The 22,224-nt window shown below is 52.4% G+C and overlaps 2 protein-coding genes across 2 annotated transcripts; one reads left to right on the top strand and one right to left on the bottom strand.

Annotated features, from left to right (window-relative positions):
• Positions 1–517: 517 nt before the first annotated feature.
• On the top strand, positions 518–2,008 carry PENARI_c003G09095 (MFS transporter; the record flags this gene model as incomplete). The annotated part of the gene is made up of 4 exons (XM_022628632.1): positions 518–521; positions 605–626; positions 685–1,108; positions 1,163–2,008. The coding sequence occupies 4 exons, from the start codon at positions 518–520 to the stop codon at positions 2,006–2,008; spliced, it is 1,296 nt and encodes a 431-aa protein (XP_022492071.1).
• A 620-nt stretch (positions 2,009–2,628) lies between these two features.
• Positions 2,629–21,110, bottom strand: nrps1 (uncharacterized protein; the record flags this gene model as incomplete). The annotated part of the gene is made up of 8 exons (XM_022628652.1): positions 2,629–5,319; positions 5,370–6,991; positions 7,040–8,077; positions 8,132–9,684; positions 9,739–19,733; positions 19,798–20,097; positions 20,146–20,562; positions 20,619–21,110. 8 exons carry the CDS (start codon positions 21,108–21,110, stop codon positions 2,629–2,631), a joined length of 18,108 nt encoding a protein of 6,035 aa, XP_022491832.1.
• Between the last annotated feature and the right edge of the window lie 1,114 nt (positions 21,111–22,224).

Below are 22,224 nucleotides of genomic sequence, written 5' to 3'. Positions count from 1 at the left end.
AGGGCAATATCTTTTTCCATCGGAGATTTTTACAGATACCCCGATACCCCAATTTTCAATAATTTCCTCCCCAACGGCCATACAGCTACCCTTGCAAGTTGCAGCAAATGTCAAATGTCATATTGAATCCATAATTTATAAATCACCACACCACGAAATGACAGAACGAACACCCCAGCTCCATTCAGATCGCAGCAGCGTATCCATATCAAGCGACAACATCGAATCGCAATCCCACCACGGCCACAGCGATGAAAGCGCTGTCACAGCATCACTAGCAAAACAAACCACAGTCACATCGGGTATATCCGTCTTCGAGCAGCGCGCGCAGTCGGTCATATCGCGCATTCGGAGTCGCGAGCCTGGGCAGACTGCTAAATTTACGCATCCGCTTTCACATACGAAGACGACCGAGGATGTGATTGTTGATTTTGAGGGGTTGGATGATCCGTATCGGCCTTTGAATTGGGGGTTTAAGAAGAAAGCTTTTACGACTGTTTTGTATGGGTTGACTACTATGGGTGAGTTATGTGTGACTTTTGGATTTAAGTTTAGTGTGGATGTATGTGGATTGAGCTGACTTCCTTTCTTTCTTTGATTTTAGGGTCTACTTGGGCGAGTTCAGTGTAAGATCTTTGTCTATCTTGTTAGGGTTGTTGTTGGATTGGGGCTAATTGTTCATAGGTATTCGACTGGCCAGGGGCAGATCAGTGAGGAGTTTGGTGTCTCTAATGAGGTTTCTACACTTGGTACATCACTGCTGCTGTTCGGGCTTGGATTGGGTCCTCTGATCTGGGCGCCTCTATCGGAAGTGTTTGGGCGCAAGCCGGCTGTGCTGGCGCCGTACTTTCTCGCGGCTGTCTTCTCGTTTGGTACGGCTACTGCGAAAGACTTGCAGACTATTATGATCACTCGATTCTTCACGGGCTTTTTCGGCTCGGCTCCAGTGACGAATACTGGCGGTGTCCTGGGTGATATCTGGACACCCGAACAGCGCGGAGCTGCCATCGTTGGTTATGCCTTGGCAGTGGTTGGTGGACCTGTACTCGGTCCAATTGTCGGTGGTGCTATTTGCCAAAGCTATCTCGGCTGGCGATGGACCGAATACGTGAGCATCTTCTTCCCTGAATTGCCACATAAAACCCCCACTAACAATAATTAGATCACTGGCATAATGATGATGTTCTTCCTAGTAATGGATCTCCTTTTCGTCGACGAGAGCTACCCACCAGTACTACTAGTCTACAAAGCCCGTCGCCTCCGATTCGAAACAGGAAACTGGGCCCTCCACGCTCGCCACGAAGAATGGGACGTAACCTTCAAAGAACTCGGCAACAAATACTTGGTGCGGCCCTTCCAACTCCTCTCAACCCCAATCTGCTTCCTAGTCGCCCTCTACGCCTCCTTTGTCTACGGCATCCTATATCTATCCCTAGCAGCCTTCCCAATCGTCTTCCAAGAAAACCGTGGCTGGAACCAGGTCGTCGGCGCCCTCCCTTTCCTCGCTTACCTAGTGGGCATCCTAATCGGCGGCGTCATCAACCTCGCAAACCAAAGCTTCTACCTCAAACGATTCAAAGCAAATGGTAACCGAGCCATACCAGAAGCTAGACTGCCACCCATGATGCTCGGATCTGTCCTCTTCGCCGCGGGGATGTTTGTCTTCGGCTGGACGAGCCCGAAACACATCCATTGGATTTGCCCGATGATCGGTGCTGTCATGATGGGTTTTGGTTTCTTCACGATCTTCCAGGCTGCGCTAAACTATCTCATTGATACATTCCAGAAATACGCTGCTAGTGCTATTGCCGCTAACACTTTCTTGCGTTCTATCTTTGCGGGTTGTTTCCCGCTTTTCACTACGGCTATGTTTCATAACCTTGGGGTGCCTTGGGCTGCTAGTGTTTTGGGTTTCATTTCTATTGCGCTTATTCCAATCCCGTATTTGTTCTATATATACGGCAAGCGGATTCGGGCGCGTGGATTCTGGTCGCGAGATTCTGTTTGAGTTGTAATTTGAGCATGTGGATATCATTTGTTAGTAGTGCTATACCTTGTACATACTTGTGGCTGGTGCCCCCCCTTGCAATAGAGATACCCTTGAGTTTCAATCATCTTACTTAACTTGCCATTTCTCTTTACATGATGGAATCTATGAGCGAAATACACTTTACCTTCAAGGTTTACTAGGTTACCGAACTACGAATGGGAGAATATTCAATAGAGACGTTTCGATATATTAGAGTATGACAAAAAGCAGAAAAGGGACAAGAAATCAGAGCAGACAGGACAGGAAAATGTAATGAGTGAAAATAGTAAGTATAGACGACCGTGTATAGATCCGAAGATCGAGGTCAAAATGACATAACCACATCACCAAGACATAGGAAATATAAGAATGATCGGTTCATTGAACGAGGATCAAGACCAAACGAAAATCAGCAATAACTTAGAACATACACACATGTAAAGTATGGTGTAAACATGAATACAAAAGGAAATAGAAACAACGGGAAAACATTACGATAGGCAGGATACTCGTCCTCCATTTTCCAAACAACACCGGTTTTGCTTTTTTGTTTTTGTTTTGTCTTTTTCTTTGCGGTCATCTCCAGGCTGAATCAAAGATCAAGCCCGATTAGCGACTAACGTGTTGTTACGCCGGGTGAGCTTCCGCGCCAACGTCTTAGCCTTCGACCAAGCCTTGTTCTTCTCAACGCGAGCCATAGGCTCAGGCGAGTCAAGGACAGCCCCGGTAGCAAGGTGCTCAGTGGGGATATCATCCTGGTGCTTGGTATTGTGCAAAGCCAAGACAGCCATCTGGCCCAGGAACGAAGGATGCTCGATTAGATCCTCGAGACGAACCTTGAGACCCTCCTGCTCAAGTAGCCAAGTAAGCTGGGCCAGGTTGAAGATATCACCTCCAAGATCGAAGAAGGATGAGTCGAGCTGGAAGGCTGATTGGTGGGTTGGCTTTTCATCAATGTCAGGGCCGATTGGCGCTGTGGTCGTGCGGCTGGGTAGGACCTGGTGCCAGGAGCGGGAGAGGATATCAGAGTGCACGAGGAGCTCGGCGATGGAGCGGGACTTGAGATGCGCGCTGAGGAAGTGCTCGTCTGAGGGACGGGGGAGGTCGTCGATTGTCTGGGGTGGCAGGGAGCGGAGCATGCTTGCTGATGGTAGCGATGCGCTTGGGTTTGCAACTAGGGACTGTGCAATCTCGCATGCCATGTTGAGTACCCTTGATGCGAATGAGGGCATAATCGGGCCCTTTTCGGAGTAGCCTAGGGTGACGTCCAGGCCCCGTTCGCCTGAGGGTCGTGAGACCATGGTCAGGTCGGCGAGGTTGTCGTTGACGCCAACACCGCCCATGCGGTATTTAGTACTGTCCAGCTCAAGGGTGCCTTCGTAATCGACGTTCTGGTGGAAGACCGACGTGGTGAAATAGGTCCAGGCGGGCCAGTCGGTGCATTGTTTGATGATCTCGCGGAAGCCGAGAGACTCGAAAGGCATGTTGGATACCTGCTGGTCTTGAATGTAGCGGAAGAGATCGACGCCTGTCCAGTGCTCGCTGAGCTTGATACGCACTGGAATCACGTTGACGCAGGGGCCGACGGTGTTTTCAATGCCAGGGACTGTGGCATTGCGGCCGCTGATTGTGAGGCCGAAGACAACATCAGACTGGGCGGACAGTTTGGCGAGGGTCAGGGCCCAGGCGGCCTGCATGACAGTTGCGATAGTGACATTGCCAAGGGCAGTTGGTGAGATCTCAATGCGCTTGTGAATCTCTGTGAATGCTCCAATGTTCTGGAACATGCTGGTACCCTTTCGGCGCACAACCTGGGTCATTTGAGATCCTTTGAGGAGATCAGCCCAGTGGCGGTAGTGGTCGGGGCCAATTGTGCCCGGGAGCTGACGAAGGTAGCTGGCGTAGGGAATGACTGGTGGCAGTGGGCTTCCCTCGTATCCGTGCTTGATGGCGGCCATGATCTTGGGCAAACACACTCCATCGTACTGGGTGTGCGACAGGCGGATCAAGATACGGTGCTGGTCGCTGCCCTTCCTCTTGACCACGTAGAACTGCACGTACTGCTCTCCTTCGCGGGGACCATATTCACGGTCACGCTGCTGAAGAGTCAGGGTGAACTCATCGAGAGCGCGATCGGTCTCATAGACAAAGATGCTGGGACGGATCTTGCGCAACACAACCTGGAAGAACTGGTCGTGGAAGCAGACAAAAACGGTCCGCAGAATGTCGAAGGCATCCACGATCTTCAGACAACTCTCGCGAAGGCGTCGCAAGTCGAGGGGACCGTTGCCTTCGAGGTAGAAGTAGTTGAGCATCCACCTGGACTTGAAGAGAGTTGCTGTCAGAGACATTGCCTGGAAGTCAGTGACAGGGAGAACATCTGCGATGCCACCTTTGAAAACCCCAATCTTGGGGCAAATTCCACGCTGGACATCAGCGTCGTCAACACACGAGGGCTTGAGCACCTCAATGCTCTCAGAAGACGGGGTAGGCCCCAGAGTGGTTGGCGTGTTGTCAGGGAAGTCATCCTCCTTGGTGATGGCAGATTGCGGTTGGAGATCCACATTGAGCATCTGCTGAGTGATGTTGGCAGCACGGACAGTGGCGACCATATCCTCAAAGACAGGGTTATTGAAGACATCCGCGACAGTGAGAACGAGGCCTTCCTCGCGGGCGGCGCTGACCATTTTCATGGCGGTGATACTGTCACCACCTAACTTGAAGAAACTCTCCTGGTGTCTCACCACATTGGGCGAGAGACCAAGAGCTGTACTCCAAAGGTTCCATAATTTCCTTTCCACGTCGGCCGACATCCCCTCCTGGCTGGAACGAGACGTCGCCGAACAAACACCCGAATCATCGGCACCTTGAATACCCATCTGGTATGGCGAGTCCGCTATAGCATCGGTGCGGACGTACTCCGACAAACCAGTAGTCTGGATAGAGGGCACCTGCAATTTTCCTTCTCTTAACATCTTTCCAATAATCTCATGAACACGATCATCAATAATCTTTTGAATAGCACTGTTGTCCATTGCTTCTCCGGTGGACTTGGCCTTGTCGGCGAGAGTGGTCTGAGAGCGATCCCAATCCACTGACTCCGACGCGGTATCGGCACCAAACTTGGCCTGCGAGAGAGTCACAGTCGGGGATTCAATAAATCCAGTGAACACTCTGGCGATGGTATCAGCCAGAGACTGTGCGTGCTCGTCAGACACAACATCGTTCCAGTATCTCAAGAGAATACCCTCTTGACCACGGGCAATTTCGACGTTCACAGTGACCGCATACTAGATATTGTTAGCAATTGTGACGTGGTTTATAAATCAGATGTACTTACTTCGCTGGGGTCATGTGCATGCTGGAGATCAAAGGACAGCCCCTTATCCTTGGAGCCACCCGCTACCGAGTGGTTCTGGATGGACAGTGTAGTGTTGAAGAGGGACCGTCCTTGCCAGCCAAGCTCGTGCTGAATGCTAGCCAAGGAGCAACTCTGGTGAGGAATGCATTTGAAGTAATCATCCTGAACACTCTTAGACAGATTGATGAGGGTCTCCTGGCCAGAGAATTGAACTCTGCAGCAAAGCATGTTAATGAAGATCCCAACCATGTCCTGGATGCCATTGACAGGGGCATCGCGACCGGCAGATAAATATCCGAAACAGACGTCATCGGATTGGGTGAACTGGCGCAAGACAATCGCCCAGGCAGACAGAGTAAGGTTAGCAAGAGTTACAGAGCTCTGCTCGCAGAACTTGAGCAACTCAGGGAAGCGCTGGAAGTTCATCATAACTCCCTTGAGTTCACGCTTGAAGCCAAAGTCAGCCGAGTGAGAAACATGGCAAGGACGCACTCCTCCAAGGTACTGCTTCCAGTGATCAAGAGCCTCGCTTTGGCTTTGGGTACGAATAAACTTGATGTAATCGCTGAAGCAGGGTCCTGAGCCTTCAGGGAGCTTGCGCTCGTAGGCTAGAGGCAGATCACGAAGAAGAATATCGACCGAGCCACCGTCAATGATGGCATGGTTGATTTCTAGCTTGAGAATGACTCGTGCAGTGATGGTCTTGCAGATGGTCACCTGGTGGGACAGTTTCGATTGCCGCATCGCATTCATGTCACGAAGGGAGATAGCGGCGAGCTTCTCCTCGACTTGGGAGTCGTGACATTCCACACGAAGGATACTACTGGTGACCTTCTTAAGGACCAGCTGGTCGAATGACCCACCAGTGTAGCTGCTGTCGACGAAGATAGTTCGAAGCACAGGGTGACGATCGACAATTGCTTGCCAGGATTGTGCAAGCTTCTCTGCATCGACCTTGCCACCCTTTGCGTCCTTGATCTCGAACACAGTGTGGAACATGTAGGCGCTGGGGTCGCGGAGTTGGCTGAGCAAGAGACCCTCCTGCATGGGAGAGCAGGGGAAGATATCCTCAACATCATCCGTGCTGCGTATACCGGCCTTGCGGAAAGTGCTTGTGGTAAGCATCTGGAGGCCTTGGTAGGTGATGGGAAGAAGAGGGTAGTCGCTGAGGGTAGGTTCGGAAGCGGCTGTCTTCAGAACCATAAGGTCCTTCTCGAGAGTCTGCTTGCACTGCAGGATCCAGCGGCGGATCTGCGGCTCATGCTGCATCTTGCGGTTGTAGCTAAACGCCACGTTGAGACGCTCTTTGATGACAATGGCCGAGAGTTCAAACAGAGCAAAGCGAACGGTCTGAGGACCCATATCACCTGCAACAGCGAAGTCCGAGCCGTCAAAAACACTGCCATGGTGGTGAAAGAGGGAGTCAGCCCGCTCCAGCTGCTGGAGTCGACCAAGGTAGTTGAACAGAATCTCCAGCGGAACAGGGAAGCCAGAAGAGGCTGCATTGTTCTGAAGGAGGCTCTTGGCGAAGTAGGGTCTTCCGTTGTCAGTGATATTGCGGCGAGTGTCCTTGACGCGCTTGATAATGTCGGTAATACCGCCTGTTTGGGTTAGTATGATATCAGACAGGCGGAATTATTGTGACTTACTAGCCCCTCCATCGATCAGCATTGGTGCCATGGTGGTAAACCAGCCAACGGTCCGAGAGAGATCGATGCTAGAGTCCCACGGCTCTCTACCATGTCCTTCGTTATAGACCGTGGGTATCTTGCGATCGGTGAAAGTGCGCCCAAAGGAGTGAATGATTGCAGAGAGTAGGATATCAACGGTGTCAGTGCGGAAGACATCGTGACAGCCATCGAGGATGAACTTAGTGGTCTCCTCACTCAAGCTGAAAGATTCCATCTTGAGATCACCGTATACATTGGGCAAGTCCTGCATACCCCAGTAGCTCAGGTTCGGCTTCTCGGGTGTGAAAGGCAGGGCGATGTTTGCATCATGGATCTTCAATCTTTCTGTCTGCATAAGACACCAGCTCTGGAAGGAGAGTGCCTTGTCCAAAGATAGGGAACCAGAAACAACCAGCTCCTCGAGGTCTTGCAGGACGATGCGCCAAGAAACCATGTCGATGCACAAATGATGAGCAACAAAGAAAAGGATCTGACCACCGGCGCTAAGATTGAACAGATCCGCTGCAAGAATAGGCCCGTTCTGGGGATCTAGAGACTGCTGGCTGTCGGCGATCTTGGGGACCATTTCGCGTGTATCGCTGACAGAGTGGACACCGAAACGGAAAGACTCATCAACCTCTGCGGCCGTCTTTTGCTGCCAGATGCCATTCTTTGCGCTGAATCGTGCTCGGAGCATGGCGTGTTGACCGATCACGGCCTTGATCGCACGGCGGAGCACCTCTCCCTCGACGCGGCGAGATATGCGAACCGTGATGCTCTGGTTGAAACGAGCTTCACCCTTGAAAGAGTGCGAGCTATGGACGTACAGCTTCTGAACAGGCGAAAGAGCAAAGCCTTCACCAGACTTCTCCTCGGGTTGCGTGACAGCCACCTTTGTGCCAGCAGTCTGGGCAAGCTCTTTGACTGACCGACTCTGCAAGATATCGTGCAGTGTAACAACAAGGCCTTGCTTGCGAGCTCGGGAAATGACAGCCATGCCAGTGATACTGTCTCCGCCTATGAAAATCTTATTAGTATTTTGGATGTGTCCGTGGAGTGGAGGCAACTTACCCAAACTGACGAAAGATCTATCGACGCTGACCTTCTGCAGTGAAATGTTGAGGACCTGGGCGAAGATTTCGCGGATAATATTGAGAGAGCCAGTCTTCTCTTGCTCTTGTGGCTTCTCCTCGGTACTACGGCGCTTGATGCGATCATAGTCAGCCATGATACGCTCATACGAGTCGTCATCAATGTCCTCAAGCCAAGCAGTAATTTTCTTCCTGTCAAGCTTGCCAGAGACAAGCATAGGAAGCTTCTTTATGAGGGCCCAGGTCTGAGGCACCATGTATATAGGCAACTGGGTCTCGAGACTCTTCTGAACATCAACAAGTTCATTGTAAGCGTGACGTTCGAGTTCAGCCTCGTCAACAAGTTCACAGGACTTGTCGGAGATCAGTTTGGTGTCAGCTGTAACACTGTTGAGAGACATGACAGTAACAAGGCGCTGCTTGAGTGGGCCGTTCTTGGGGAGAATGACGACGGCGTGGCGAACACGAGTGTCTTCGTAGAGACGGTGCTCAATCTCACCGAGCTCCATGCGCTGACCGTGGAGCTTGACCTGGTGATCCTTGCGGCTGATGTACTCAATAGAGCCGTCCGGGTTGTAGTAGCACAGATCACCGGTTTTGTAAATACGGCGGGGCCCACCAACCTTGGACTCGAAGTCTTTGATCCAGGCTGGGTCAGTGACGAAGGCCTCCGCATTCTTCTCGGGGTTCTTGAGGTACTCTCTTGCCAGGGCAGCACCCTCAAGAGCCAATTCACCAACCGCACCAAGAGGGGTGAGGCGATCGTGGTTGTCAGGATCGACAATCCATGTCAGTGTGCTGGGAATACCGTAGCCAATTCGCGCAGGATCACGGCTGGCTGCCACTGCATTGTCAATAACGGCAAACACACATGTCTCCGTGGGCCCGTATCCGTTCATAAGATGAACAGTGTTGGCCCACTTAGTGATAACCTCCTTGGACATCTTCTCTCCACCGCACACCAGATGCTTGAGAGAGGGAACCGAGGCAGGCTCAATGATGCTCGCAATGGATGGGGTGAGGAAAGTCCAAGTGACGTTCAGGCGACGGATTGCGCCAGACACATCGTTGAGACGGTCATCCTCACTGGGGACACAGATACAACCACCCAACATGAGGATTGCAAGTGTCTCCATGATAGCAGCGTCAAATGTGAGGGATGCGAACTGGAAGACTCTGGAGGTGGCATCCATGCTGACCATTGGCGCGAAGGCCATGATACTGCTGACCACATTGCGGTGCTCAACAATGATCCCCTTGGCACGACCAGTACTGCCAGAAGTGAAGAGCGCGTAAGCCATGTTGGTGGGCTGCACCGGAGTGCGACCCCGGGAGGGTGCCTTCAGGGATCCATAGGCCTTGATGGTCTCCTTGCTAATGGGAATAACGGTCTTCACCACACGGCTATACCGGTTGGTATAGTTGGGGGTGCAAAGAATCATGTTAGCGCCAACATCGGCAAGAATCTCCTCGTGTCGAGAGGTGGGGTGAGACGGATCAAGAGGCACATAACCACCACCAGCAATGAGAATACTGATGAGGGTTACCATAGCCCACACTGATTTGTCAAGACAGACTGGGACAAACACCTCTGGACCAACTCCGCGAGAGATAAGGTAGTTGGCGAACCCAGATGCGAGGTCCCAGAACTCTCTGTATGTGAGGTCACCATCCCAAGCGCGCACGGCGGGGGCATCTGGAGTCTCAGCACACTTCTCGCGGATGAGATCATGGACACATCGCTCGACCACAAGAGGTGTACGGCCGTTCCATTGACCTATCTCAAGCTTGTCCCCGGGGCTGACCATGTCCAGATCACCAATCTTGCTAGCGCTGTTCTTTGGCATGCAGATCAGCTGGCCAAGAACATGAGCGAATTGCTCAGTGATGCGCTTAGTTTGCCAACCATTGATAACCAGCTCATCGTGGTGAACAGTGAAAGAGACGCTTGTCTTAGAAATGCCACATTCCACAACGAGGGAGTGGGTGAAGAAGTCCTCACTTGTCTCTCGCTTCTCATCCATCCAGATCTTGTTGTCTAGATCACCATCGTTGGACTGGATGACAAGCAAGTTCTTGAAATCGCAACCACTGGCGGTATCCTTGTTGAGCTGGCGAATGCGCTGGAGACCGGAGTGCAGGTGGGGGATCATCTGAGTGGTCGACTGGTGGATTTTCTGCAGGTACTCGAGAGTTGACATCGCATTGTCAACTTGTACACGAGTGGGGACGGTGCTCAGGACAGGACCGACAATTTGGGCAACGCCAGGTAAATCAATATTTCTGCCGGACAAGGTCTCGCCAAAGCAAACATCACCAGATGAAGTGTGAGTAGCAACGACAATAGCCCAGGCAGCGCGCATCAGAACGGGAATCGTAAAGTCGACGCTGTTGCGAGTTCGAGAAACATTCAGAGTGTGGTACTGGGTGTTTCCAGCGCGGATAGCATCAGGTACTGCGTTCTTGTTCTGGGGGAAAGGAGTGCTGGAGAGGCCCGCGAGGTAGGACTTCCAGAATGCATCCGACTCGTTCATGTCCTTTTTGATCAGGTAGTCAATGAAGAGGCTGTAAGGAGTCCCAACTCGCTTAGTCTGAGCAGCGAGATAGTTTTCCTCAACCTTGCGGAAGACCAATGGAATACTCCATCCATCATAAAGTGCGTGGTGAACAGACCAGACGAAGTAGCTAGTGGAAGATCCATAGGGCTGGACCATGGCGTAGCTGGTCAAAGGTGCACCATTTTGCTTTGGCAGCTGCATAATGTCGTGGGGAAGGGAATCGAACGACTCAGCGTGCACCCAGGAGATTGGAGCATCCTTCAAGACAACCTGGGCGAAATCCATGGCCTCAGTGTGCACAAGGCGGGTGCGCAGGATTTCGAGGTCTGCAACAGTCTGCTGCCAGGCATCCTTGAAGCGATTGACATCGACCCCATCTGCAAGACGGAAAACAGGTTGGGCGACGTAAGAGCCACTGTGCTTAATAGAGAGAGTGAGGAGGCCCTCTTGGACAGCGCTGCATGGGTAGACATCGCTGATGAGATCCTTGGACACCTCGCAGATGTCGGTGACTTCATCAAGTAGACCTTCGGTGTCAACGTGAGATGGTAGAAGTGAGAAGGGCTTGACAGCGGCAGGCTTGGCCTCAACAGTACCAGCTGAAGCCGCGCAGCTCTTGGCCATGTCAATCAAAATTGGCGTGTTGAAGATGCTCGAGACAGTGAGCGCAATTCCCTCTGCTTGGGCCGCACCAACGAGGTTCATGGCGGACAGGGAGTCACCACCCAAAGCGAAGAAACTGTCATCAGCAGTGACAGAGCCTGCCTCGAGCTGCAGAGTGCTCTCAACGAGGGCCACAATCTTAAGTTGCATGCCATCAGCTGAGGCCTCTTCCTTCTTGTCAGATGCATGGAAGGTGATGTAAGACTTCAGAGTCTCCTTGGGCAAAGACTGAACCATAGCCTTCAGTCTTCGGCGATCGATCTTAGCCGAAGAGGTAAATGGAAGGTTGCGGATGGGGAAGAACAGTCTGGGGATCATGCTCTGGGGTAGAAGATCGGGCAAAGAGGCCTTCATCTTCTGGATGGCATCCATGTTAGACACGGAGATGGGCAGTAGCAAAGGATCAGCTCCAGAAATGGTGGGTGCAAATTGATCGCTGCTACCACCGTTTGAAGAAGGGTCGTGCACAGTGAAGAATGCAGCGAGTCCCTTGGCAATGGTGCGCTCCTCGGGAACGACGACATCAACCGCGACCTGTGAGTCCTCAGGAAGGCAGAGGAGACACTGGTGCTCAATCTCCTCAAGCTCAATGCGCTGGCCGTTAAACTTGATCTGGGTATCCTTCCGGGAGATAAACGCAAGAGTGCCATCAGTGTTGTAGCGCACCAGGTCACCAGTGCGATACATACGGTCCTGGCGCTTGAAGAGACCCTGAAGCCCAGCATGGTCGTTCCAGGTGGGATTCTCGAAGAAAGCAGCCTTTGTCTTTGCTTCATTTGCAAGGTATCCACGGGCAATGTTGCTTCCTTCCAAAATCAGCTCACCAACAGCACCAACGGGGAGAAGGCGGTTGTAGTTGTTGGGATCCACAACCCACACTCTACAGTTGGCAGCGGTTCCTATAGAGGTGGGATCATCGTTGACACGGTTACCATCCCAATCAACCTTCACGCCGACAGTAGCGACGACGGTGGCTTCCGAGGGACCGTAGGCGTTGATAACAAATCGGTCGGCCCAGCGGTCAATGTGGTTGGCAGGCATCTTCTCACCACCGGTGATGATGGTCTTCAGAGTGGGGACAGACTTGGGCTCCAAGGTATTGACAATTGCAGGAGGAGAAGACATATAATTAGCCTCCATGCGACGAATCGCACCACCAAGGTTGTTCATACGTTCTTCCTCGCTGGGAACGCAGACACAGCCGCCAGTCATAAGAGTCATCATAATCTCGAGAACACTAACATCAAAGGTGTAGTTCGAGAACTGCAACGCACGGGTTCCGGAGTTCATGTGCAAAGCATCCGTCATGGCTAAGGCCGTGGTGCTCAGAGCGGTATGCTCAACCACAGTGGCCTTAGGTTTTCCAGTGGTACCAGAGGTAAAGATAGCATATGCGGCGTTACTAGGAGAAGGTCGAATACAAGGCATAGCCAAAGGCGAGTCAGGAATTTGAGAGATAGAAGTTTGGCAAACGGCAAAGGATTTTTCGCACAGCTTGGAGACTTTAGCATGAACCGAAGAAGAGCACAGGACCAGACCAGTTCCAATCTCATCAATGAGCATCTTCAGACGGGAATCTGGGTGGGAGGGATCAATAGAGACGAAAGCTCCACCGGCTTTGAGAACGGCCAACTGGGCAACAACCGCCCAGGCGGACTTCTCGAAACATAGGACGACAAAGACTTCCGGCTTGATACCCAAACCAGAGAGATGACGAGCGAAGCGGCTGGAAACCATCTCGAGCTGTCCATAGGTGAAGTTCTTATCCCAGGAGCAGACAGCCTCAGCGCGAGGATGCAGAAGCGCCTGCTGCTGGATAAGCTCATCTGCACACTTCTCGACTCTGGGAGGCGAGGCGGCGTTCCAATCGCGTATCTGGCGAATGGAGCGTTCGGGGATGAGATTAATGTCTCCGACCGTATGCTCGTGCAGGTTGAGGGTGATGAGGTCGTCCAAAACCTGATCGAACATATCGATCACATGGTTGATCTGAGAGGAGGACAGGGTTTCGGAGGAGTAGTTGAAGTGGATCTCTGCATAGGAGTGCGAGACTTCCGCTTCAACGAGGATATTGTAGGTATTGGAGGGGTTAGGCTCTCGGATACTTCCCTTGGGCAGGGACGAGGCCTTGCGGTAGGTGAGACAGGTGTTGAAAAGAGTAATATCATCGAGACCAAGCTGTCGCTGGACCGCTTTCAAAGAAGCGACGTTCAAAGCGCCCTTTTCGGCGTCGATCTTAGCCTGCTGGAAAATGTTGAGCAGCTTGCGGTCATTTTGCACAAAGAATCGACAAGTAGCGATGGATTGAGGGTCCACCTTGTTGTCCTCCGAAGGGCAGGTGGAATAACCAAAGCAAACATCGTCTGATCCGGTATACCACCTCAGGACAACGGCCCAAGCAAACTGGAAGAGAGTTTCCACAGAGATACCGGACAAGTTACTGAAGGCATGAGTCTTAGCAGTCTGCTTGTTGAGCGTACGCGTGGAGCGACCATCGTTTCCTGCATCGTGAGAGAGCGCAGGGAAGACGCAAGGCTCAACGTCAGCGAGATACTCCTTCCAGAAAGCGGCGTTACTCTCGGAGAGACTGGCATTTCGGGAAGTCCGGTTACCAGCCTTGGTCCCAGTCCAGTTTTTAATGTCGAGAGCCTCCAAGACACTGCTTGAAAGTTCCTGTGTCTCAACTTTGAGGGCTCGGTGGTTTAGTTTTCCAGATGAGGTCAGGGGAAGGGAGGAGACGGGGATGTAAATACTAGGAACCTTGCTATTGGGCAAACTAGTGCTCAGATGGTTGTGAAGACTGCTGACGATTGCCTTCAGATCGGCGGTGGAAGATTGGACAACACGTTCGCCAAATGTAACTGACGGAGTATCCGCAGAAACAAGGAAGGCCACAAGGGTATCAACTCTAGCGGCATCGCGTCCCAGTGTAATACTTTCCACAACGCACTTCTTGTTAGCCCCCAAGAAGGAGTCAATTTTGTGGTGAGTCTGGGCCAAATCGCCGGCCAAGACTGACGAATTCTTGTCACTCTTGCGCCCAACGAAGACAAGAGATCCATCGGAGTTGTAGCGGACGAGGTCTCCAGTCTTGAAAACGCGATGCTTACCATCGTCACGTCGACCGGATAACCATGTTGGATTCTCGAAGAAGTCGTCGGTCTCGGACATGCTGTCGAGGTAGCCACGAGCAACAACCGGTCCCTCGAGCGCGAGTTCTCCAACACTGCCAATTGGAACAAGGGTGTTGGGGTTCTCAGTGTCAACAACCCAGGCGAGGCAGGAGGTGCTCTTACCAATCAGGGTGGCATCATCCTGATCTTGAGAGCAGAAGAGGTGGAAGCAAGCAGAGGAGGTTTCGGTTGTGCCATACAAAACCTGGAGATGGAGATCATCGTCCTTCCAGTTGTCAAGAACACCTTGAGGGACAACCTCCCCACCGAGCGCAATGGAACGCAAACCCGGCACATCCTTTGGCGAGAAGAAGCTTGCAGCAGTGGGGGTGATGCTGGCAACATTGGCGTGGAGAACATTGATAGAGGCAGCCAAGTTGAGAGGATCGATGTCAGCTGGAATGCAGACGCAACCGCCCCACATGAAAGTACCGAACGCCTCGAGGAGGAATCCGTCGGAGGTGTGGGGGGCAAACTGGAATGTTCGCGAGACATCAGCAATAGCCATAGTTGTAGCAAATGCCTCAGCACGACTCATGATGGTGGAGTGCTCGAGAACGACACTTCTCGCGGGACCAGATGTGCCGCTGGTCATGGCAACATATGCGACTTCGGAAGGCTTTGTGACGGGCTTGAGAACCTCGTCAGCGAGATATTCAAGCAGGGATTCGCTGACGGGGATGACATATGGAACAGTATCCTCGAGGATCTGAGCCTTCTCAGGTGAAGCCAGAGCCACCTGGAGAGCATTGTCGACAATCCACTTCTCAACCATGGGCAAGTTTTGGGTGCTGCTAACTGGCATGCAACCTCCGCCGGCCTTCATAACGGCTAAGGTGGCGACCATGTTCCAGAGGGACTTCTCAAAGCAGATAGGGACAAGTGTTCCAGGGGCAACACCAAAGTTGACCAAGTAGGTCGCGAGGCGCGAGGAGTACTGATCAAGCTTGGAGTAGGTAAGGTTCCCATCCCAAGCAGTGACAGCGAGAGCATCGGGGCGCTTCTTAGCCATTTCTTGCACGGCGTGGTGAGCGCACCTCTCGAAAGGCTTGGGAGTCTTGCTGTTCCAATTCATGATCTGGGCCTTGTTGTCCTCAGTGAGGTTGTCAAGCTGGCTGACTTTACCATCAATGTTGGAGACAATGTTCTCGAGACACTTAACGTAAGTGTTCGCCACGTTAATTGCTTGGGCATCCGAAAGATTGCTAGTCCAGTAGTTGAGGTCAATGCGGGCGTCGGTATCCATAGCCTCGATGTTGATAAAAACCGAGAACTCTGCTGGGTCATGAATTGATCCAACCTCAATGCACTCGATGTCACTTTGAACGACATCCTTGGAACTCGGGAGACGACGGTAAGAAACACCCGAGTTGAAGAGATTGGTGTCGGACAACTTCAAAGCGTGTTGGATATCAATGAGCGAGGTGTGGCGGAAGGAAAGGCTCTCCATGTAGTCATTCTGAATTCGTTGCAGAACATCCCTGAGATTGGAGTCACCAGAGACCTGCATGCGGCAAACCAGAAGGTTAATCACCGGGCCGACCACCCACTGAACTTGATCAACGGAGACATCTCGCAGCGAAGCCATGTAGCTGAATGAGACATCGTCAGATCCACAGAAAGCGCGGAGAGTCAGACCCCAAGCAGCATTGAACACATTTGCCAGCGTGATGCCGTGCTTCTCGCAAACACTCTGAAGTGCAGAAAGTGCACCAAACCGGACGGGAATCGACCGAAGAGTCTTCTCTGCCTTCTCACCATCGACAAGGGTAGGGAAGTGGCAAGGCTTAGCATCAGCCAGGTAGGAGCGCCAGTAATTCATACTGGCTTCCTTAGGCGCACCTTGCAAGTACTGTATGTAGTCCTTGAACAAGGGCTGCGGGCTCTCCTCGAGTCTTCCTGCGTATGCTAACTGCAAGTCACGCATAATGATTGAGACGGAGTTGCCATCCATGGCAGCGTGACTGAGTTCAATGCGGGCAAAGAGTCGCCCAGTGGATGTCTGGCAGATGGAGAAGCGATACGCCGGGGCCAGCTCACTGTAGTCTTTGGGCTCTTGGTTGTCGAACGTAGCGAGGACGTCGCTATCGTCAGACGATTGCAGGAAGAGAGGAGTGGCATCGTACTTCTTGAGCACAACCTGGCAGAATGGATCGCGAGGGGTGAGGTTCTCTGCGAATATTGTGCGGAACATCGCATGGTGAGAGACCACTTGCTGCCAGGCATTGATGAGTCGGTCCAGGTTGGGTTGGTTTGCGCCAGTGCCTCGGATCTCGAAGGTGTCATGGACAGCGTAGTAGGAGCTGTCACGGGTACGTCCGAGCAGAATACCCTGCTGCATACGAGAGCAAGGATAAATATCTTCCACAAGGTCAGAAGACTCTATGCCCATAGCAGGCAATTTTTCGTTGAGCAACTTCTCCAATGTTGGGTAGGTCAATGAGAGCATCGGGAAAGAGCTGAGAGTCAGACGGGGCGTCGCGGTGGGGAGCTGCTCAGAGAGGCTAATGAGCAACTGCTGGCAGTCGGACACCCAACGGTGAATGCGGTTCTGGTGCTGCATGGTCTTGTTGAACGAGAAGTTGAAGCGGGCCTTGCCAGCAACGACCATGGCAGAAATCTCGAACAAGCCAAAGCGAGGAGTATCAAGTCCAAAGTCAGCGGCACCACCTCCTTGGCCAGCCTCACCGGCCATCTGGTCGACGAGCTGGAAGAGTCCATCCTTCCGCTGCAAATCGCGATGCTGACCAACATAGTTGAAGGACATCTCGAACGGATGGGGGTGCTCGGATTCGTTCCGACCAGCAGTGGGCAATGCTCGGCTGGTGAAGTCTGCACGTCCATTGTCCGAAACACGGCGACGAAGATCTTTCACCTGCATTAGGGTGTCGATCGGGTTGTCCGACTTGTATGAGGAAACGAAGATCGGTTGCAAAATTGTAAACCAGCCGACAGTGTGCGAGATATCGATCGACGAGTCCCAAGCTTCACGACCATGTCCCTCGTTGTAGACCGTCGGTAGTGCGCGATCAGGGAAGGACCGGCCGAATGAATGAATCATTGCGGCAAGGAAAAGATCAATTGGCTCTGTGCCGAGAGCATTGTGGCAGTCGAACAGGATTGCGTTCGTGTGAGCGGGATCGATCTCGAATGAAGCACAGTCGACATCGCCGTAGGTGGTTTGAGTGTTTTGCAGTCCCCAATAGCCAAAGTCTGGAGTGGCTAGAGCATCAGTCGCAACCTTATGCTCGATCCGAAGGTTGTTGCAGTGCTCGTTTTGGAGACGGCACCAGGTCTGGAAGGGCAGAGAATCGTTGCTGACACTCTTGTCGGGATGCAAGATGAAGTCCTCCAAGTCTTCCAGAATGATCCTCCAGGAGACGATATCTACAACCAGGTGGTGAGCAGTCATTGACAGTACATGTGGTTGGCCCTTCACCGTGAAGTAATCAACTGCCAGGAGTGGGCCGGAGAAGCAGTTGATGGATGATTGACTGTCAGCGATTTGGGGCTTGATGGCATCCATGTGGTCAACAGTGTCGGCCCTCCATCTGTAAGAACCCTTGATATCGCGGGTAATGACCTGGCTCAATGCCGTTGCATGTCCCGTGTCTATGAATCGTGCGCGGAGCATGGAGTGCCGGGAGACCAAGCTCTCGATAGCCTTGCGGAGCGTTCGTTCGTCAAGTGGCTTGTTCATGCGGACCAGAACACCCTGGTTGAAGTGACCTTGCCCTTCCTTTCGAACACCAAAGTGGAGAATCTGAATGGGTGAGAGGTCGAATGCCTGATCAATGGTCTCCTCGTAAGTCGTCATGTTGCTGATAGTCTTCGCTCGGGTGGCGAGATCTCGGATCGATTTGCTGCGAAGGATTTCTTGTACTGAAAGCGCGAACCCACTCTTCTTGCACAGACCAATACATGTCATCGCTGCGATCGAATCACCTCCAAGTGCCAAGAAGCTCTGGTTCAGGTCCAACTGGTTCTGGGGGATGTTAAGAACGCGGCTATACACAGCGGCCAAAGATTCCTCCCGTTCGTTGGCAGGCTGTGAGTTCTCTGCGTCGAATACTGAGACAGAGGTACTGTTGTGAAGATCCGGATCACTTTCCATACCCGCAACCCAAGTAGCGACACCTTTGCGATCCAGTTTCCCAGATGGCAAAAGTGGCAGAGCTTCAACGCAGAGCCAAACCGCAGGGACCATATAAGTCGGAAGCCGTGCGGAGAGACGCTCACGGATTCCAGGGACAATGGCAGCCTTTTTCGAGGCGGACACTAGCCGCAGAGGCTCCAAATCTGACTTCAACTGTTCAGCGAGTAAGCCTGTAGAAGAGATAACCGCTGCCAAGCGACCCTTGGAGAAGCCCGACTTGGGGAAGAAGACGGAGCAGTGAGTGACGTGCGAGTCGATGTACAGTTGGTTCTCGATTTCGCCAAGCTCGATGCGCTGTCCGTGGACCTTGACCTGAGTATCCTTCCGACCAACGTAGTTGAGTGCACCAGAGTCAGCGTTGTACCTGACAAGATCACCAGTCTTGTAAAATCTGCGGTTAGAAGGACTGTCCGTCTCCAATTTCGTGAAGGCAGGATCGTAGATGAAAGATTCGTTGGTCTTCTGGGGATTATTCACGTAGCACCGGGCCAGGGACGGGCCTTCCAAAAGTAGTTCGCCGGGGCAGCCCACAGGGACCAGTTCGTCGTGGTTATCAGGGTTCACAAGCCAAGCTCTGACACCGATGGGCAGGCCGATATCTTTGCAATCAGTGTCTGGTGTAACACACGAGTTGAGCACGGAAGCCACACTGGCCTCAGTAGGCCCGTAGCCATTGACTAGTTTAATCCTGGACCAGGTAGCCAGCTGCGACTGAGACATTGCCTCGCCAGCCAGGACCAGACTCTCCAGTCCTGGGACGCTGTCGATTTCAATGAAGCCGATGAATGACGGGGTAAAGCATGCTTGAGTGACTCGCATGTCATTGATAGTGCCGACAATGTCGTTGAGCCGAGCCTCCTCGCTCGGGATGCACACGCACGCACCATGTATGAGCGGCGTCAACGACTCAGACAAACTAGCATCGAACGTGTGCGCGGCAAACTGGAGACAGCGCGAGTCTCGGAACACGCGCAGGCCTGGCCCATGCACGATGGCACTCGAGAGGAATGCACGGTGCTCCAGCAAAGTTCCCTGCAGAAGTATCCAAGTCAGCGGCTGAATCCCTGCAAATGGCAGGAGTAACAGTGTCTCTCACCTTGGGCTCTCCAGTGGACCCGGAGGTAAACAAAACATAAGCCGCATTTTGACTTGTAACACCCGATGCTAGATCGACACTGTCTGCGTCGGACAAACGATCCAAAGTCTCCGTGTTAAGGGGTATTAAAGTCTTTACAATAGGGCGAAGCTTCTCTGCACGCGTGTCGGAGCAAAGTACAACTGCAGCCTGGACGGATGTGATGAGGTTCTGCAGTCGGGAAGTTGGGTGCGTGGGATCGAGTGGGACGAAAGCTCCCCCAGCTTTCATCACGCTAAGCATTGCGACGATGTTCCATTTCTGCACCTGTCAGCCACCTCTCTTCAACAAGATCTCAAGAAAACTCACCGATTTGTCGAAACACAATGCCACGCGGACTTCCGGGCCAACGCCCTGCATGCGCAAGTGACAGGCAAGCTTGGACGCATGGTGGTCCAGCTCGGCGAAGGTCAATTTGCCATCCCACGCGCACACAGCCTCGCGGTCTGGTCCACTAAGTACCTGATCGTGGATAGCGTCATGGATGCAGCGATCGTGGAGTTTAGGAATAGTGGAGTTCCACTTGCGGATGCGTTGCCAGTCATTCTCCGAGAACAAATTAAGCTGGCTAATAGCGGTGGTCTCGGCAGCAAGGACTTTGGCAAGCAACTGCTCAAAAATGTTGGCGACACTCTTCATCTGGTCTGCAGACATGTCGCCCTTGCGCCATTCAAGAAACATGCTGATATCTCCGCGCATGACCTTGACATGAAGACGGACTTGACACTGCGCGTTGTTAGCACGAATTATACTGTCACCCAATGATCCGAACTTGTACTCACCTCATCTGAGAGAGCCGTTGCCAAAATAGGTTTTGAAGGTGAGGCCGGCGGATCATATGTGCGCAGCATCAAGATGGTGTTGAAAGGAAGGTATCCCTCGGAAGCGGCCTCCGAGCTTCCACCATTGTGCTGTTTTTTCAGGCCGGTTGCGCGCACCTTATCTACAATTGCCCTGAGAGAGTCATTTTCGTTGATCGACAACCGAATGGTCGAAATGTTGGCGCCATTGGCACGCTGTACAGGTGATTTGGGAGAGCGCGAGTCTCCCTCGAGGTGTTGGTACCCGAAGCAAATATCCTCGGAGCGGATATAGTAGTGCAGGACGAGGGCCCAGGTTGCGCGTAACAGTGAATCAAGGCGACCTTCGTTGCATGCCGTTAATAACTGCGCATGCTGAGCGGCGGTTGGTCTCGTCTTCATCGAGACTGGCCGTTTGGGCCCGTCGACCGCCGAAGCGAACCGAGGCAGATAGCACTGGGTGGATTGAGCCATGTCTAATTACGGGGTATCGTTTGTCTTTCCGGTTTGTGCTATTCCTTTCCTGCGGTCGAAGAGAGTGAGGACCTCAATGGACGATGAACGACAAAATTAATCCAAGAGAGGTTGATAATTGGCAGCGCTCGCGAAATCGGATGGAGCCGGTTGTTTTAAACATCTACAGGGTTTTTTGTTATTTATTTTTTATTACCCTACGCCATAATACCCAAGCCAGCATCGCCATGCCGGGGCCAAAGCCTGGAGCAATGGCAAACCCGCTATCTTCCTTGCATGGGTTCGGATCTAGATGAATGAGAGCGAGAGAAAGATACGTACTGTGGATCGGTACTTAGCCCCTGTGGAACCAAGTCAGACACTTTTTTATATTTTTTATGTGAATTTTATTGTTAGTTAACCCTTTCGCAGCGTAACCCGCTCTGGCTGCTAACACCGAACATGCAGGGGCAAAGTCCTGGGCTCTTTTCCCCCAAGCGAAAGCCTGCAGTTCCCCGGCCAGCCCTTGCGGTCTCGAACGTGGCTCCTAGCAAGGTATAGGTGCCGTCTACTCGATACGCCACCCAGAAATGATGGCGATTTTGTTGTCCTCATGCTTTTGTTCGCTACTTGGCCTACTCGTCGTGCTGACTTGCTGACGATGATGACAGTGTCAAAATACATAGGGCCTAGGGAACATGCGCTTGGTCCCTATGCCCTCACCTCCTGTAGAGATGATACGGATGTATGATGCAGCTCTTCTGCAAACTTTTGGCGCCAACGCAGGTATACGGGCTCCTCACGAGGTGAGCCGATTATCCTTTACACCGACTTGTGCACATGGCACTGTCCCCGTTCCAATCGCTTGGAAGCTCAGAGTCCGCATGGTACATGAACAGCGAGCTGAGAGCTCGGCGTAAGGTTGAAAGACGGTGTCGATCGATGATGATTTACCGCGCAGTCCTGTCACGTCCGGTTGCGAGGACGTGGTGTCGATCTGTCTGATCGCGATCGGAAAGTCAATGTGCCCTCGATGTTGTCTCGGATCAAACTTCGGAGAACTTGCAAGTTATTTCAGTGGGGTATCTCCGGAGTCACATTGCCCCTTCATACGGAGTACGTCGGACGTTGGATC

The sequence above is a fragment of the Penicillium arizonense genome (assembly GCF_001773325.1).
Source record: "Penicillium arizonense strain CBS 141311 chromosome Unknown PENARI_contig003, whole genome shotgun sequence".
Taxonomy (NCBI): domain Eukaryota; kingdom Fungi; phylum Ascomycota; class Eurotiomycetes; order Eurotiales; family Aspergillaceae; genus Penicillium; species Penicillium arizonense.
Note: the sequence above shows the minus strand (reverse complement) of the source record. Positions and strands in the feature narration are given on the sequence as shown.